Source organism: Heterocephalus glaber, unplaced genomic scaffold, assembly GCF_053883595.1.
Source record: "Heterocephalus glaber isolate CG9 unplaced genomic scaffold, H.glaber_assembly_v1.0 deba00000331, whole genome shotgun sequence".
NCBI classification, from domain to species: Eukaryota; Metazoa; Chordata; class Mammalia; order Rodentia; family Bathyergidae; genus Heterocephalus; species Heterocephalus glaber.
The window spans coordinates 48616766-48636534 of record NW_028258142.1 but is presented as its reverse complement, the minus strand read 5'-3'; the positions used below and the strand labels follow the sequence as shown (position 1 = coordinate 48636534).

Sequence of the window (19769 nt, the reverse complement as noted above, 5' to 3'; positions counted from 1 at the left end):
CCCATGCATTCCTATAGTCTGATGTCTTTAACTCTTTCTGGGAGATACCCACGATATAGAGCTGGGTGAAATGGAGTTTCTAGTTTCAGTTTTTTTGGGAATCTCTGTACTGATTTTCATAGTAGGTGTATTAATTTATATTCCTGCCAACAATGTAGGCCCCCCCAGCTTCTCACCAGAATTTGTTGTTTTTTGAGTCAATGAGGACAGCTGTTCTTACGGGGATGAGATGGAATCTCAGTGTTGTTTTGATCAGCATTTTCCTAATGGCCAAAGATGCTGAACTTTTTTTGATGTACTTGGCCACTTGTACTTCTTTTGAGAAGTGTCTACTCATTCCAGTTGTCCATTTTTTGACTGGGTCTTTTGGTTTGGATTTTTTTTTTGAGTTCTTTATATATTCCAAATATTAGTCCTTTATTACAGGAAGAGGTGGCAAAGATTTTCTTGCCTTATCTGTAAGTTGTCTCTTTACTTCGTCAATTTTTTCCTTTGCTATGCAGGAGCTTTTAAAATTAATCTATTTTACCTTCCAGCAGATTCAGTGTTTCTGTTTATACTTCTAGGTCTTTCATCCATTTTGATTTGATTTTAGTACACAGTGAGAGATATGGGTCTAGATTCATTCTTCTGCACACAAATAACCAATTTTCCCAGCACCATTTGTTAGAGAGGCTGTCTTTTCTTCAGCATTTATTTTAGCCCCTTTGCAAAAGATCAGATAGCTAAAGGTGCATGGGGGATGTTTCTGTGTCTTCTGCTCTATTCCATTGGCCATATGTCTGTTTTTGTGCCAGTGTGATGCTGTTTTTATTATTGCAGCTTTATATTATGACTTGAAATCTGAGATCATGATGCCTCCCACTTTGCTCTTTTTGCTCAGGACTGCTGTGGCTACTCTGGATCTCTTCTGGTTTCATATGAATTTTAGGATTGTTTTTCTAGTTCTGTGAAGAATTCTGTTGATATTTTGATTGTAATTGCATTACATCTCTATGACTTTTTTTGATAATATGGCCATTTTGATAATATTGGTTCCGGCTATCCAGAAACAGGGGTGTCTTTCAATTTCCTAATGTCGTCTTCAATCTTTTTCTTTTAGAGTGTACTGTAGTGTTCATTATAAAGATCTTTCACCTTTTTGGTTAGGTTGATTTTAGCTATTTTTAGAGCTCTCACAAATAGGATTGTTTCTTCATTTCTTTCTCAGTAGATTCATTTTCAGTGGACAGAAAGACTATTACTTTTTGTGTGGTGATTTTGCAACCTGCAACTTTGTTGAATTTGCTTATTAGCGCTAACAGCCTTCTGGTGAAGCTTTTTGGGTCTTCTATGTAAAAGATCATATCATCTGCAAATAAAGATAGTTTGATTTCTTTTCCTATTTGTATTCCTTTTATTTCTTTCACTTGACTAATTGCTTTGGCTAAACTTTAAAGTACTATATTGAGTAGTGAGAGTAGACATTCTTGTCATGCTCCTGATTTTAGAGGGAATGCTTTCAGTTTTTCTCCATTTAGTATGGTGTTGTGTGTGGGCTTGCTATAATGATAAAAGCCATTAGCTCAGTGGTGCCACTGTCTACCTTGAAAGCACAAGGTCCTGAGTTCAATCCCTGGTACTAAAAAAAAAATAATGATAAAAGCCATTTGGATAAGGCTTTTTATACCTATTTTCCTCAAGTATTTTTTGAACTTCTGAATGGGTGTTAGATTTTGTCAAAGGCTTTTTCTGCATCTATTGAGATAATCATGTGATTTTTATTCTTACTTCTATTTATATAGGATGAAGCTGACTTGATCATGATGTATGTATGATCTTTTAAATGCATTCTATTTTCAAGTATTTTGTTGAGGATTCTTTGTATTTGTATTCATTAAGGATCCTGGCCTGTAGTTTTCTTTCTTTTTCTGTTGAGTCCTTGTATAGTTTTGATATCAGGGTGATAGTGGCTTTAAAGAATGAGTTTGACTGTGCTTCTCTCCTTTTGGTTTCGTGGAAGAGTTTGAGGAATATTGGCATTAATTCTTCTATGAAGAGTGAATTCTTCTATGAAGTTCTGGAAAGTTCAGTAGTGAATGTTTTGGGTCCCAGACTTCTCTTACTTGGTAGGCTTTTTATTATTGCCTCAATTTCATTGCCTATCATTGGTTTGCTCAGGTTTTGTACCTTCTCAGTTCAATTTTGGTAAGGCAAAATATATATATATATATATATAGGAATTTATTCATTTCTTCTACATCGTCAACTTTCTTGGAATGCTTTTAAAGGTTTTAAAAAGTTTCTTATAATCCTTGATTTCAGCAGTGTCTGTTTTGATTTTGCCCTTTTCATTTCTAATTGCATTGACAAAGGCCTTTTCCTTCCTTCTTTTAGTAAGTTTGGCTAAGGGTTTATCAATCTTATTTATTCGTTCAAAGAACCAACTCTTTCCTTCATTGATTTTTTATATTTTTCAGTCTCAATCTCATTACTTTCAACTCAAATCTTTATAATTTCTTTTGTTCTACAACTTTTGGATTTGTATTGCTCTCATTTTCCTAGGATCTTGAGATGTGTTTTTAGGTTATCTATTTGGTAATGCTCTATTTTTCTTTCTTTCTTTTTTTTTTTTTTGTTGCCGGAGATCGAACTCAGATCCTTCCGCTTGCGCAGCAGGCAGCGAAACCACTGAGCCAAATCCCCGGCCCTAATGCTCTATTTTTCTGAAGTAAGCACTCACATCTATAACCTTCTTCTTCTTCTTCTTCTTCTTTTTTTTTTTTTTTTTGGTATAGGGATCGAACTCAGGACCTTGTACTTTCGAGGCAGGTGGCGGCACCACTGAGCTAAATCCCCAGCCCTATAACCTTTGTTTTTAGAATGGCTTTCATTGTGTACCACAGATTTTGGTAGGTTGTACTGACATTGTCATTTGATCTAGGAACTTTTAAATTTCTTCTGTGATTTCTTCTGAGACTCATTGATTATTCAGGGATGTACATTTAATATCCATGTATTAATGTAGTTTCTGTGGTTTCTTTTGCTGTTTATTTCTAGTTTCATTCTATTATGATCTGTAGGATGCAAGAGATTATTTCAATTCTTTTGCATTTATTTAAACATGTTTTATGGCCTAAGATATGGTCTATTTTGGAGAAAGTTCTGTGGGTTGCTAAGAAGAATGTATATTCTGCTGTTGTTGGATTAAACACTGTAAGTATCTGTTAGGCTCATTGGTGCAATGCTGTAGTTCAACCCTGGTATTTCTTTGTTAAATTTTAGCTTGGTTCACCTATTTGTAAAAGTGGGGTATTAACTCCCCCCACTATGACTGTATTGATATCTATCTGTCCGTTTATATCAAGAGGTTTTTGTTTCTAAAATTGGGTACATCAATATACAGGGAATATATATTTATAATTGTTATCTCTTTCTGTTGAATCATTCCCTTTACCAGTATGGAGTGACCTTCTCTACCTCTTTTGATCAGTTTGGTCTTTAAGTCCACTTTGTCTGAAACTGGGAGAACTATTTCTGTTTGCTTTTGGGCTCCAGTTGCATGGAGTATTGTTTTCCATCCTTTCACTTTCAGTCTGTTTCTCTGTGGATGAAATGTGTCTCTTTAAGGCAACATATAGTTGAGTTTTATTTTTTGATCTGATCTTCCAGTCTGTGTCTTTTTTTTTGCAATAGAACTAGGGAGTCATTTTAATATTTATAAGGAACAAATCAGCAGAATAAGATTATATCAGATAGGCTGTGTACAGTAGCTACAGCTTATAAAACATACCAATAATTTGTACCTGGTGAGTATAAAGAGAACCAAAGATTCAGATGGTTTTTACAACCAAGAGAGTAGATAGATCATTAACAAACTAGAGGATAGAAAAAGATTACATTTTCTACATTAAAAAAATTACAGATCTCATAAATGTCTTTGAAGATAAAGAAAAATTCAAAGTCCTTTAAAGGATGCGAAATAAGATATTTGAAATGGAGCCCTAAGTGTAAAAGAGTTTTACTTCACAAGACAAATTTTCTTGGCTTCTGTTCCATATATCAATAATCTCCGCAGTTTTACTATAAAAACTTCTGCTTATTCATTAAGTACTATGGCAACATCATCTAAAATGCCCCGAGGTGAACTATGAGCCGTAACTTTTGAACAGACAAAATCAACTAATGAAGCTTCTTCTTCATCTATGTATTCTTTTTTGGGGGGGGGTACCGGGGATCAAACTTGGGTCCTTGTGCTTATGGGGCAGGCGGCAGAACCACTGAGCTAAATCCCCGGCCCTTTCATCTATGTATTCTAGGATTTTCTTTTTCTTTCTTTTTTTGGAACCGGAGATCGAACTCGGTTCCTTGCGCTTGCGCAGCAGGCGGTGAAACCACTGAGCTAAATCCCCGGCCCTTAGGATTTTCTTATTAGTCCCTGGTCTGATTTGTCTTTCTATCAGTATAAAATCCACCACAGACCAATGCAGAGGATAAACAAATTGCTCATGTTTGGCTGTTGGGATTTTTCTCAATGAGACTCTTTATATAGTTTGCGCTTTTCTTCAGGGTTCACAGTGCCTTTGGCAGCATTTTTATCATCTTCACCATAATCCACTCGACCCACTTGCCTTTTTTCTGGCACATCATCACTATCTTCATCCTCAAATTTGTGAAATACGCTATCTACAGGTAGCTTTTTCCTTTTCACAGAATTAGGCTGACGAGGATTATTAGAAGCATCCGGGTTAAGACTTAATCCCATTTTTGGCCCCTGTTCCTCGGGTTGCTGCTGACCGATGAGTTTTCATGAGGAATAGTAAGACCACAGGAGACTCTTCCCAGGAGTGTTGGGTGTTGCTTTGCCCCTGGCAGAGGAAACGGATGGGGCGGAGGTGATGGGCCTCAGAGTGGTTTTCAGACAAGGTTTTTGCTCAGGTTCCTCTTCTTCCATAGTTCTTCTTGTTTTTCTTCCTTTTCTTGCTCCTCCTTTTCTTCTTCCTCTTCCTCTTTTTTCTTTTTTTTGTACCGGGGATTGAACTTGGGACCTTGCACTTGCAAGGCAGGCGGCGGAACCATTGAGCTACATCCCTGGCTTTCCTCTTCCTCCTCCTCCCCCTTCTTCTTCCTCCAGTCTGTGTCTTTTTAGAGAGGTCAGACCATGGACATTGAGCTTTATTACTGACAGCTATTTACTGATTTCTGTCATTGTATTCATTTTTCAGTGCCGATGCCTTTCTACTTTACTTTTGTTCAACTACTCTCCCAATCACACGTTTTCTCTTTTCTTTGGGGTCTCTGGCAATGTGAGCCTTGCTGTCTCTGTTTAGAAATCCCTCAGATATTTTTTACAATGCTGGTTTGGTGGTCATGAATTTCTTTAAATTCTCTTTGTCATGGATACTTTTTATTTCTCTGTCAATTTTGAAGGATAAATTTGGGAAAATATAGTAGTCTGGGTTGGCAATCATTTTCTTTTAGAACTTGAAAAATTTCTAAGTTGTCCTGGCCTTTAAGGTTTGTGTTGAGAAAGCAGTTATTCTGATAGGCTTCCTTTTATGGGTTACTTGATGCTAATGGCTTTTAGTATGCTTTGTTCAGTATTTCTGGGGTCTTGACTATGATAGCTCATGGAGAGGTTCTTTTCTGGTCATGTCTATTTGGGATTCTAAATGTCTCATTTACAGAGCATCCATTTCAATCCCTAGATTTGCAGTTTTCTGCAATGATTTCAGTGAATACATTTTTAAAAATATCTTTGGTTTTCTTATCCAGCCCTTCCCTGATTCCTATTATTTTTAGGTTAATTCTCTTAGAGTCACCTAGGAGCTCTTGAATCAACTTCTCATTATTTCTTGTTGTTTTTGAGATATCTCTAAGTGATCTACTATGTCATTCTTACCCTCAAGTCCAGATAGTTTCTCTTCTGATTGGTCATGTCTGTTGGCCAATTGTGTTTTCCATTTCTAGGAGTGATGCTTGATTCTTTTTCATAACCTCTAGTTCTTTATTAAAGTGGTCACTCATATCCTAGATTGTCTTCTTTAAAATTCAACTGTTTCTGTCTTTTTTAAGTTCATTGGATATCTTATTAATTGAAACCTTTAACTGATTATTTACATCCTTTTTGAGAACATCGAACATCTTATGCATTTGCTTGTTTCTTTTTTTATCTCTTCAAACATTTTAACCATTTGAGTTTTTAGTTCTTTTCCTGAAGCTTCCTCCACTTCAGTGCCCATGACATCAGTTTTGGGGGATTTGTGAATTTTTTGAGGCATCTTATTGCCTTGTTTTCTCATGATTTTTGAGTTTTTATGTTGAATGCTGTACATCAGTTGAGCTACAAATCTCTCCCCCTATAGTAGCGATCCTTAGCACTGAATTACAAAGAGAGAACAATTGCTGCTAATATCTACATGCAAAGAACCAATCATGTATTGATATATAAGTTAGAGCTTGTTTAGCAGGTTTTCTAATCTTTTAATAACCCGGGAATGTAGAGGAATATAGAATAGAATTATGATAGAGAAAGAACCAGGTTTGGTGGCTCATGCTTGTAATCCCACCACTCAAGAGGCTGAGGCAGGAGGAGAGCTGCACAAAAAGAGGGGAGAGAGGAGAGAGGAGAGAGAGAGAGAGAGAGCCAGAAGATAGATGATAAATGAAAAAGTTTTAAAAAATAAATTAAAAGAGGGGAAAAAGACACTAAAGAGAAAAAGAAAGAGGCCAAAAAGAAACAACGCAGACAAAAGAAAGAGAAAATAGTTTTTGATTTTTAAAAAAATTTATCTGTTACCAGGGATCGAACTCAGGACCTTGCGCTTGCGAGGCAGACGGCAGCACCACTGAGCTAAATCCCTGGCCCTTGATATTATTTTTATACCCATACAAAAGCAAAGAGGAAGAAAAGGTTGAGAGGATATGTTTGTGGGCAGAGGGAAAGAAGTAAAGGAAGGAATTTGCAAGTAGAAAGTGACCCAGTCTTAGTGGAGACTGTGTCCAGTTCCTAAAGAGGCAGGAATCCTATGAGAAGACCTCAGCAGGCGCCCTGCTCCACAGGGTCTTCTCTCCACCCGGATCCCACCCGTCACAGCCCTGCCGGCCCCTGCAGTCACCTACTCAGTCGCTCGGGCCCTGCCCTCTGGGTGATTCTTTCGTGGGTCCCGATCGACCTGAGGAGGTCTCTCTGTGACTATCTCGCTACCGGGGCTCCATCTCCCAGTGGCAGGAGAGTGAGGACAGGTGGGCGCTCGGTGTTGGCTGCCAGGCTGGGTGCTGATCCGCAGCCCGGCAGCCACTGCTGCACAGTTTCTTCCTTCCAGGGGATTTGGACTTTTCCCCAGATGGCGTGTTCGCTGGACCTGGGCTGTAAGCAGTGCCGGGAACAAGAAGTGGCCCGGTTTCTTATTCTAAACACCCCCTCTTTCTGGATTTCGCCTTAGGGCTTCTTCTTCTAGTTGCCTTCCCCTGGTTGGGTTTTTGTTCGCCTCCGGTGTCTGAGAACCTGCAGACCTGCGATGCCGCCTCTACTCGGCCCGGGCGCTGTCCTCCGCAGAGTGGGTATTAGTTAATTCTGGCCTGTGTGAAGCCCAGGGATGGATTTACTTCTTTGCTTTTTGAATTCCATAGAAGGCTATTAAGTTGTAGCATTTTTGGCTTTCAGCATTTCCAGCACTTCCTGTGGATCTCACATACGTGCAAGTTGCAAGGCAATTAGGCTTTAGCAGAGCCGCAAGGCTCCAGAGGGGAGAGATCTTGTTGGCTCTTTTCACAAGGAAGAAAAATGCTACATTTTATTGCAGGTTGATAAAATTAACACGAGGAATGAGAAATACAAATTAGAACAACGCTGAGATTCTATCTCACTTTGGAAAAAAAAAATGGCCATCATCAAGAAATCGAATAACAACAAATGCCAGTGAGGCTACAGGGAAAGAGGAACCCCTCCACATTGTAGGTGGGAGTGTAAACCATACAAACACCACGGAAAGTAGTATGAAAAGTCCTCAAAAAACTAAAACTAGACATTCCATTCGACCCAGCTATTCCCCTTTTGGTATCTTCCCAAAAGAATTAAAGACATTATACTGAAGAGGCTGTCTTTCCTCCAGCGTACATTTTTGGTACTTTTGTCAAAGATCAGATAGCTGAATGTGCCCGGGGTTGTTTCTGTATCCTCTTTTCTGTTTTATTTGATCAGCATGTCTGTTTTTGTGCCAATGTCATGTGAGTTTTTTTTTTTTTAATCACTATAGGTTTGTAATATAACTTGAAATCCAGGATTGTTATACACCTTGTTTTATTCTTATGGCCCAAGATTGCTTCTGCTATTTGGGGTCTCTTCTGATACTATATGAATTTTATAATTTTTTTTCTAGTTCTGTGAGGAATACTGTTGGTATTTCAGTAGGGATTGCATTAAATCTATACATCAGTTTTGGTAGTATGGCCATTTTGACAATATTGCCTCTGCCTATCCAAGAACAGGAAATATCTCTCCCTTTTCTAATGTCCTCTTTGGTGTCCTTTTTCAGAGTACTATGGTTTTCATTATAGAGGTCTTGCACTTCCTTTGTTAGGTTAATTCCTGGGTAATACTTCTTGAAGCTACTGTGAATGGTGTTTTCCTAGTTTCTTTTTCAGTGAGTTCATTGTTGGTGTACAAGAATGCTATTGGGCTGGGGATTTAGCTCAGTGGTTCTGGCACCTGCCTCACAAGCGAAAAAAAACAAAAACAAAAACAAAAATAAGAATGCTGTTGATTTTTTTATGTTGGTTTTGTATCCAACTACCTTTTTTTTTTTTTGGTACTGGGGATCGAACTTGGGAACTTGCCCTTGCAAGGCGGGTGGCGGAACCACTGAACTAAATCCCCGGCCCACCTGCTACCTTTTTAAATGAGTTTATTAGTTCTAAGAGTCTTTTGGTTGAACATTTTTGGTTTATGATTAAAGGATCATGTCATCTGTAAGGATAGTTTGACTTACTTTCCTATATGTATCCTTTTTATTTTTCTCTTGTCCAATTGTGGCTAAATTTCGAGTAGTATAATGATCAGGAGTGGTGATGGTAACATTTCTGTCTTGTTCCAGATCTTGGAAGAAAATCCTTCAGGTTTTCTCCATGTAACATGATGTTGACAGTAGGTTTGTCATAAATGGCTTTTATCAGATTGAGGTAAGGTCCTCCTATGCCCATTTTCTTCCTTTTTTTTGGTACAGGGGATGGAACTCAGGACCTCACGCTTGTCAGGCAGGCGCTGTGCTGCTAAACTAAATCCCCGGCCCTATGCCCATTTTCCTCAGAGTTTTTATCATGAATGGATGTTGGATTTCTGGTATAATTAAAGAAAATCAGGTCATTTCACTATGTAGGACTTGTATTTGGGCCAATTTTTTAAGTATGCAGGTTATCTTTGACTCCTGGCCCCCAGATTTGAAATGTCTAATACCGAGGATACCATTTCCTACTTGTAACTGCAGTTGTGATTTCCATGATTGCTCAATTATCTCTTTTTTTTTTCTTGCCCTGTTTTTCTCAAACTAAGACAGTCTGTACTTTCTGCCTGTTTTGACAGAAAAAAACAATCACCTAATCATCTGTGTCAGGGTGTGATGACTCTCTTGCGTCCTGGGCTCCATGGAAACACTTCCCCGTAGCTGAAATTAGGACGCTTAGACTTGGACTCAAGTGTTTTTCCCTCTTATTCTTACTAAAGCCTGCAGTGATTCACACCTTGCATACACCATGCTCACCCAGCCACTCTGCCTGCTCCAAGCAAAGGCAACAATTTGAGGGCCCAGCACGCACAGTAGCACCTGTCGACGGGGACATCTGCAGGGATGGAAGAGCTGAGTTTGTCGTGGATTCTAGACCTCCCACAGTGCGCTTAGAAATATTGGCTTCTGCTCACCATCATGGTAGGAATCTGAAAATCAAGGGCTTGTGACGTGATCACCACAACCCACTTTTCTACCTGCAGGCAGCATGCAGGTCAAAGTGGTGGGAGCGCCTTCCTCTCTTGGTCCATCAGACCCAGGAAGCCTTGTCAAACAGTGCTCTCTGTAGGCTTCTCCACTTGCACCACCCCAAGAGCCTGGCTTCCCTTTTAAATGAACCTCTCGGACCCAGAGATAAACTAGGAACACTTATTTCCTTGCTTGATCACTTGCGCATAGCTTTCTTGTAATACTACTGAGATTGAGTCCTTACAGTTGTGCCGTCCAAAGTTAAATTTTAGAAAACTTGCATCTGCAGCCATGAACTAGACAGTTTCCTAAATACTTACAAGCTTTCCTGAGGAGGTTGGCAGTGGTATTAAAAAAGGGATTTATCTGATAAGGGATGATTAAATGTGGCAATATTTGGAAGATCTGCATAACCAGCGAACATGGCTTTTCTGAAAGGAAAATTAGTGCTATTGCAAAATCCCACATGGGTAAGAAAATCATTCAGATCCAAGACCAACTGATGGATTTGAATATAGCAGAATATGAAAAGTTCACTGATGTAGTTTAAGAAACTGCAGCTTGAGTTTGGGTGTAGTATTTAAGTAGAACAGTCATATTATCTTTAAGACTATTAAAATACTCCTCCATTTTCAACTACCTTTCTCTTTGAAGCCACATTTTCTTCATATACTCTAATCATGCCAATATGTTGCAATTGATCAAATGCAGAAACATGTGTCTTCTATTAAGCCAGATATTAAGAGATTTGCAAAAGGATAAAGCAATGCAATTTTTTTTGAGTCAGGATTTTACCATGTAGCCTAGGCCGGCCTTGAACTTGTGGCAATTCTCCTGCTTCAGCCTCCAGAGTGCTGGGATTACAGGTGTGTGTCACCATACCTGGCATCAATACAATTCTTATTATTTTCAAACATATTCTTTACTTTCCATGAAAATATTTTATTTATGTTAACATATAATGGGTTTAAATTGCTATTTTTAATTTTTATTAGTACATGTTTATATTACATGATTACATTCATTGTGGGGAATTGATATATGTATATCACACATCTCACTCCCTTTTTCTCCCCTTCTTCTATACCCCCTTTTTAAAAACATTTTTTTGCCAGCATCAATTCATTGATTTGTTCTTTATAAGTCCTTATCAATTTAATTATCATAAACACAAATTAACAGCCAGACTAACAGGCAAAAAACCATACAAAACAATCATAAGACAGGGCTGAGGATTTAACTTAGTGATACCGCACCTGCCTCACAAGAAGCAAGGTCCTGAGTTCAATCCCTCGTACTGGAAAAAAAAAAACCCACATAAGACTTATAATTGCTATTTTTAATGAATAATAAATACCTAAATTGTTTTAATTTCTAATAAGGTCAGTATTGATTATAGGTTGATACTAACACTTACACCAAAAAATTAACTCAAGATAAAATTTCTTTAGGGTACTTAGTTATTTTTCAGAATGAAAGAGGTTCTCATGACAAGGTAGTTTGGGAACTGCTGCTCTCAGCTATGACAACGGCAGAGGAATAAAAATATGACAGGAAGGGTCAGTCATCACACACATCTGGCAGAATGTTTAGGAGACCTGCTCTATTCACCTGGGCTCTCGAGAGCTGAGCCACACACTCAATCTTCTCTTTAAGTCTTGGTTAAAGCCATCCAGGCTGAGTGTCACTGTGAGTTAAGAAGTAGAGCTGAGAGAGCAGAAGGAAGACTGCTTCCTTCAAATTTCCTTTGCTTTCATCCAGCAAATTTTCTCTGGGTAGATACAGCTTCAGCTTAAACAATGCCACTTTAGGTATTCACTGTAGAAGAGTTAAGTTCATTTCCCAAGACAACAGCCTAGAATTGTGCTATGTGTATGGCTCTGTTGTTTTTGTTTTTGCTCTGTAGGTAATGTTGTTTATACATACATTGGAATGTGTTTGTTGTTCCCGTAGGTCTAGCTGACTTTCCTCAGAAGGCACTGTAAAACAAAACAAAACGTCAGCGGCAGTCGCAAGATGTTGTGTAGTGCTGGATGCATAGAAGGTGCCACCTGCTAGCTGTCAAACTTGATTAATTTGATCTCTTTTTGTTTGTTTGTTTTTTGAGACAGGGTTTCACTATGAAGGTCAGGCTGGCCTTGAGCTCAGTAGGTAGCTCAAGCCTCCAACTTGTGGTGATCCTCCTGCCTTAGCCTCCCAAGTACTGGGTTAATTGAATCTTGGTGTTTGTATCTAAGGAGCCCACGACCATGTCACCTTAGTTGACCCAAGTACCCACTGAGCCTCTCAACTTATATGTTTTTGTTAAAATACTGATGAATGGCTTTTTTTAATTAAAAATTTTTTTGTCAGACTTTACTTTTAGAGTATTTTAAGGCGCTATGACAAAATAGAGTGAAAAGTACAGAGATTTCCTATAAATCCCCCATACTCACAGGTGCACAGCCTCCCACATAGACATCCCCCATAGAGTGGTACATTTTTTCCAGCTGAGGAACCTACATGGGCACTGTACTATCACCCAGAGATCATAGTTCACATTAGGGTTCAGCTCAATGTTGTACATTCTCTAGGTTCTGACGAATGTGCAGCGATGTGTGTCCACCATTGCAGAGCAGAGTTCACCATCCTGAAAGTTCTCTCCAGCAGCCCTAAACCTGGGCAGCCACAGACTTTCCATTGTCTTCATAGTTTTGCCTTTTGGAGAACACTGGAATCACACAGGGTAAACCCCGTACAGATTGGCTTCTTTCAGTTAGTAAAATGCGTTTATCATTTCTTTATGGTTTTTCATGGCTTAGTAGCTCATCTGTTTCAGCAGTAAATAATCTGCTATCTGGAGGTACCGCAGCTTATTTACCCATTCACTGACTGAAGAATATGTTGGTCACTTCTAAGTTGCAGCAGTTATGAATCAAGCTGGTATAAACACTTTAGTGCAGGTATTTTGTGTGGCTGTAAGTTTCCCACTCTTTAGATAAATATTAAGGAACACGATAGCTTCATCATACGGTAAAGGTCTCTTGCTTTGCAAGAAACTGTCTTTCAGCTGGAGATTTAGCTCAGAGGTTCCACTGCTTGCCTCCAAAGTGCAAGGTCCCGAGTTCGATCTCCGATACCAAAAAAAAAGTCTTATTTGAAAACAAATAGAGTTTACTTTGAATTTTAAAAAAAAGAAAAAAAAAGAAACTGTCTTCCAAAACAGCTGTACCATTTCTGCATTCCCTTTCGTTGTTTTGTTTTGAGACAGGGTCTTGATATGTAGTTACGAAGGCCAGGCTGGCTTTGAATGGCGATCCGCCTGCCTCGGCCTCCTGAGTGTTGGGATTATAAGCATGTGTGACCATATACTGCCTTAAGTTTTAAGAGCTTTTAAAGAGTGTTTTTTAAAAAATGTTGAATCAGCCTTGCTTATCTTAGATAAATTCCACTTGGTTGTGGTGCATAATTCTTTTTATGCATAGTTGGATTTGATTTGTTAATATTTTGTTAAGGATTTTTGCATTTATGTTTTGAGAAATATTGGTTTATACTATTTTTTAAAATAATGTATTTGTTTGCTTGGTATTGGGGTACTGTTGGCCTCATATAATGAATTAGGAAATATTCTCTCGGCTTCTCTCTTCTGAAAGGGATTATAGAAGGGCTGGGGATTTAGCTCAGTGGTGCCGCCGTCTGCCTGCCTGCCTCGCAAGTGCAAGGTCCCAAGTTCGACAACCTGGTACTAAAAAAACAAAAAACAAAACAAAAAAATAAAATGCCAGGTGTGGTGGCTCATGCCTGTAATCCCAGCACTCAGGAGGGTGAGGCAGAAGGATCACTGCGAGTTCAAGGCCAGCCTGAACTACAAAGGGAGACCCTGCCTCAAAATACTGGCCCCCCCAAAAAAGAGATTGTAGAGAATTGGCATAATTTTTCCCTTAAATGTTTGGTAGAGTTGATCAGTGAACCAATCTGAACCAGCTGGTAATTCTTATCTTTATTCCTCTATAGGGAAGGTGTTTTCCCCTATACATTACTTCCTTTCAGAATCCTTTCTTTATTTTTCTTTTTTGTGGTTTCAAAATAACAAACCTAGGTGTAGATTTTTGACATTTATCCTGCTTGGTACCCTCTGAACTTCCTAGATCTGTGGTTTGGTATTTGACATTAATTTTGGAGAAATTCTTAGACATTTCTTCAAATATTTCTTCTTTTCTATTTTTCTTGATTCTAGTATTTCCATGATGTATAAGTTACACCTTTTATGTTTGTCCCACAATTCTTGAATATTCTGCTCTAATTTCTTTTCTTAATTTGGAAGGAGGTTTCTACTGAGATATTCTAAAGCTCAGACTCTTTCCTTAGCTGTGTCCTGCTTACTAATAAGACCATCAAAGGCATTCTTTATTTCTGTTACAGTATTTTTGATCACTAGCATTTCTCTTTGGTTCCTTCTTAGAATTTCCACCTATCTGCTTACATTGCCCATCTATCCTTGCATGCTGTTTATTTTATCCATCAAAGTACCACACAAATCATAGTTGTTTTACTTATTCATTTAGTGGTACTGGGATCAAACCCAGGATCTCATGCATGCTGAACATTCACTCTGCCACTGATGTTCACTCTCAGAAACCTAATCATAGTTGTTTTAAATTCCTGGTTTGATAATTCCAATGTCACTATCCTATCTGAATCTGATTCTGACATCAGTTCTGTTTCTTCATACTGTTTTCTCAATTTTAGGATACCTTGTAATTTTTTTTGATAGCTGGATACAATATACTGGATAAAAAGTGTGTGGTGCTGGTAAGGTGTGAGGGGAGGGGAAGCAGTCTACAGCCCCATGCTTAGGCATCATCCTTCAGTGAGCCAGAATCTCTGAGCTGTGAAGTTCACATGAGTTTCTCACACACTTCCACTCTATCCCCTGGGAGAGCCAGGATGGCTACTGTGACAGGAGATTGGTATTTCTGCTGCTCTGTGTGGAGGGGCTCTTTTCCTTCCTTCAGGCCAGTTATGTTCTCCAGCAGTTTAGACTCTGGTTAAGTAGTTTCTCCTAAAGGTGGACTTGTTAAGAGGGACATAAACTCTGGTGGTTTTCAGAACGGTTTATTTTATCCTCTCCTGCAGGAATCGAGAGGATTTTTCCCTGATATTCACTATGGGAAACCGAGAGAGCTGATGGAGGTAAAACTCACAAAAATGTGCCTTCTACTGCGATGGTGCCTGGTTCCCTTGGAGATTTCATCACTTAGACTTGCCCACATGGACCTTCCAGCAATTTGGCAATTATGTTTCAGATTTCCCAACCCCTATGCTGGTTCCTTGAGGGTGGTTTCTGCTCTCTTGTGATTCTGTCTTGACCTGTGGGCCTCCCCCGTTTTAGGGGTGAGAGCTTGTCCTATAATGCACTTCTCTTATGGATCTAAGAAGAGCTGGCGATTCTTCAGTTTGTTCAGCTTTTCACTTATTAAAACAGACTGCTGGGGCCAGGGATTTAGCTCAGTGGTTTTGCCACTTGCTGTGCAAGCGCAAGGACCCGAGTTCGATCCCCGGTACCAAAAAAAAACCAAAACAAAACAGACTGCTGACTTCTTATACTTTCTTATATGGACCAGAAATTTGAAGTCCCACGAGTAACTTTTTAGATTACCTTATTGTTGGGCACACTCAATCCCACCCCAGGAAGGACAGTTTGTTGATTTTGAACTCAAGTCTGATTCATCCCGTAGAAATCCTCAAGCAGTGATGTGTATTCAGGAAGCCCATAACAATATGTTACAACAAAGCCTTGTGTTACTTGCCAGTGAGAAGTACAAGTTCTTTCTGGACAAAAACATGCGGGACAACAATATGTGATTTTATTGGCTGTTGACTTACATGTCTGGTGGAGACGAGGGAGACTATGAAGACAATTCACAGGTGGACAGTGTTTTTCAAAAGTTGCCAAACACTTATCACACACCACCAGCTGGAATTCCAAATTTCAATGAACTGGGTTCCTACTTACCAGAGAGGCAGATGTACAAATAGAGAAATGCAATCCTGGCTAATGAATGCCATAGATAAATGCAATCAAAACCAGGAGTGATGAATTCCTTCTTCCAGTATTTGAAGGCCTCAACTATAGTGATGGTGACCAGAAACTGAGTCTGGAGAAGTCAAACCCCTGTAGCTGTCCCGTAGTCATCCAGCTACGAAGTTTTGAGCAGCCGTCAGTGTCGCTATTTCTATCATTGAGTCAGCCGATGCTTCCTCTAGACCTGTTCCAGCCTGGAGTAAATGCATAGGAGCAGGAGCCAGCCGAGCTGGATTGCGTTTGCCAAATGTTGTGAGCCACCTGCTGATCCCTTTGTAGCAGTAGGAGGAAGCTATTTACCTAGTCAAACTGCAGTGATTTTTTAACCCCCATTGTTCTCTTGTGCAATGGCTCCCAGCAGAAGAGCTCCCTGCATAAAATCAGACCAGGAAACTGTAGTGTAGGAATCCTACACGGGGACGGAACTCCTCACTGTCTCATTCAATTGCGTTCATGAAATCTGAAGATTTACTCCTCCTCCTATCAAATGTAATATGATATATTTATCAAATTATAAATATATTTGATATTTATAAGCGTCAAAGATGGGAGTGCATCTGTGGTTATCTTGACTATAGGAGATAATATGTTTACCTTCAGCCTGGGTTTTGGTGGGCAGTTAAGCCAGTTGTTTTAGGGGAAGACAACAATGATGTGTAGTGTGACCAGCAGCTACCCCTTCAACATGTCATCTTGAAGAGTTTGGAAAATAAGAGAGGAGTACAAAATAAGTAACTGTGATGGTTAATTTTATATATCAAGTTGACTAAATTATTGTACCCAGATATTTATTTGTCAGACACTGGTCTCAATGGTACCACGAAGGTGTTTTGTAGAAGATGAGATTTGTGTTTAAGTCAGTAGACTTGAATAAAACAGATCATCTCTGTAGCATGGGTGGGCCTCACCCAATCAGTTGAAAGCCTGAAGAGAAAAAAGATAGAAGACCTGAGAAGAAGAAGAATTTCAGCTGCCTTGGTGCTCTAGCTGCATCTTCATCTCCTGTCTGGGTCTCCGGCCTGGTGGCCACCCCCTGCCTACTTCCACAGACATGTGAGCCAAGCCCTTAAGTCTTTTTTTTTTTTTTATTATATGCCGTGTAGTCAGGCCTTTCAGCTTCAAATCTCAGCCCACAAAAACAGATCTGCATGAGTGTCTATACTTTTCTATAACAGTAATTATCATTTTAGGTCCCCATCCATATAGGTGGTAGAAATTCAGGGTAAATCATTTTGACTCTTCACCTAAATTTACAGTCCTAAGTCATTTGCAGAGCCCCACCTGACCCTCAATATCACCTGTCATCACAGGCATTGTCTGAAACTATCCCTCGGGCTAGTTGCAGTAAAGTTTACTCAAGCTCTTTCAGTTAAAACATATTGACTGAGATTAATCTTTAAGAATCTGAAGAGGGAAGTAATTCCCCAAATATTTCCTAGAGGTTGCCCAGCATAGATAAACCACAGCTACAGGTCGGTACAGCACAGAGTCCAACGAATGTGGGGGCGGAACACACCAACTCCATTATCATTCCAGGAAATGGATTCCACAGATTATTGCTTCCAGATGACTCCATCCATGCTGAGGTCTCTCATGGGTGTGTCTCATAAAATAATTTTGATTCTACGTCCACATGATTTTTGCAAGATGTTGGTATTCTTTTGAGGTTGTGGGGTTTGGAGTGGTTATGGCAGGCCACCATAGATCATTAGCCTCTCATCTTTATGATCATCACCAGCTACACAGTGACAGCTGGTAGTGCTGGGCTGGTCCTTGGTTGTCACCCTGTGCAGCTTGTTATGGAGACATCTTTATTCCTTTCCGGCCTGGTGACTCTCTCTGGTACATCTGTGCCAGTTTGGTCTCATAGGAACTATTCTTCTCCCCCTAAGATGTGCTTTCTTTTGTAGGGTCACGTTGCTTCCTGTGGCTCTAGTCGGGAAATAGGCCCATTCAGTTTTGAACTGTACAACTGTCAGGGGCAAGTAAGGGCTGATCCATGCCTACCATTGCAAACTTTGCCTCTTAGCCTTTGCCCTACCCTCAGAGGGCAGTGATGACTTGCTTGTGGTATTCAGGAAACACCATCCCAAGTCCTTTGTCTGTGCTACATGTCTTTTCGTATCCTTTCTATTAGCACAGAATGAAGTGAAGACCGAGTCAGAGAGGGGAAGGAAAAACTGTGGGAGAAAAGTAGCATTTCAAAGTTATTATTCTGTATGACAGGTAGGTAAGGCCATGGGGAATGTTAGTATGTTGTTCCTATAAAGAAGTTATTCCAAAGGAAAAAGTGAGAAAGAATGAAGAAATGGATTGGGAATATTATTTTGTTAGAAAACCAGTGATCATTCCTGCTCATTTTATCCTAACTCCCATTTGTATTATTTGATGAAAATTTTCAGGAGTGAGATATGTCACTATTTTACTACTTTACACATGAATATCATATATGCCTATTTCTGGGCACATTAATAAGTTTTATAATTCAATAAATTGCAGGCACTTAGTAAATTTTTATTAACTGAAGGAATGATAAAAAGCAATGGGCATAATTGGATATGTGAATGCAGCACAGGGCTATGTGGGTAGGAGGAGCTTCATAAATAAGAATAAAAATTAGTCTGATAGTTTCTCTTTCTCAAATGGTATTTTGTAGTCTTGGGGACTTGAAGACATACATTAGGGAATGTATTTCATTAACAGGTCTTACCCAAGCACTTGGCTATTGGATGTTGGCACAGGTAAAAAGCAAACAAACACCAGAAAGGCGTGTGAGGAGGACTGGACTTTAACTCCTCAATTGGAGGTTGCTATAGTAGAGCTGAGCTGAGAAATGGATCATTGAGATCAAAGGCTGTAAGTTATGATGTTGGCCTTTTAAAAAGTCAACTCTGCTCTGAATGTCATAGTTTACAACTTTCAACCGGACGCTACAGCATGGACTCGTGGTCTCTGCCTTGGTCTCTGCTCTTTGGCATCCTTCTCGGGGTTTCCGGCTTGGTAAGGAAACAGTGTACAGAAAACAGCTAGAATTATTGGAAGCAGTTGACATCAATCAGTCATGAACAACTGTTAGGTCACTTTTTAAAAAGGTGTATTTGAAAATGTTAATCTCAAATGAGTTTCCTTTTTGGTGGTTGGGGCTGGCTGGCAGGATACAGGGAGTAAAAAGGAACCTCACCAGAGAGAGAATAAGAGACATTGACATAAAGTTATGCTTTTCTTTCAGTTTCATTGTGGTAGAACAAATTTTCCTTTGATAAGATGGAAAATGAGGATTTTAAAAATCATTCTGTTTTTATTGCCGAATGAAATACAGATTGCTGCTAGGGTAACTTGAGACATGAGTGAAAAGACTGACAAATATCAAAGGCACAGTCAATACTTATAAAGTTGTATAGCATAGGATTTCTCTTCTGTGTTTTTGTCAGTTTAGACTAATCTTTCTACAATGATAGATAGCTCATACCAAAAAGCAATGAGGGCTTTTAAATGAAGTTTCCAATGGCTTGGGGAGAAAACCTTTAGTGATGATTTAAAATAACAGTTATTATATTGAGCTGATAGTCTATGAATAGAAGTGAGAGTGCTACCATTAAGATATACCTTCTAAGGTATGTAAAACTGTAATTAAGAACAGAGACTTGGTAACTATGTTACATTCTTCTGTGAGTGTCCGCTTGTGTGTGGTTGTAGTATGAGTCAACCAAGGCCCTTGCTAATGTTGAAAATAGTGCTAACCATATAACTGATTC

At 39.2% G+C, this 19769-nt stretch overlaps 1 protein-coding gene and 1 pseudogene across 1 annotated transcript in view; one reads left to right on the top strand and one right to left on the bottom strand.

Annotated features, from left to right (window-relative positions):
* Positions 1-4000: 4000 nt before the first annotated feature.
* Positions 4001-5534, bottom strand: LOC101701285 (RNA-binding protein 25-like; annotated as a pseudogene).
* A 13285-nt stretch (positions 5535-18819) lies between these two features.
* Mep1b (meprin A subunit beta) overlaps positions 18820-19769 on the top strand; it is a 40161-nt gene continuing 39211 nt past the window's right edge. The window contains exon 1 of the mRNA XM_004853107.3: positions 18820-19014. Coding sequence (XP_004853164.1) covers positions 18952-19014 — 63 coding nt within the window. The 5' untranslated portion in view covers positions 18820-18951. The remainder of the gene's footprint in view (positions 19015-19769) is intronic.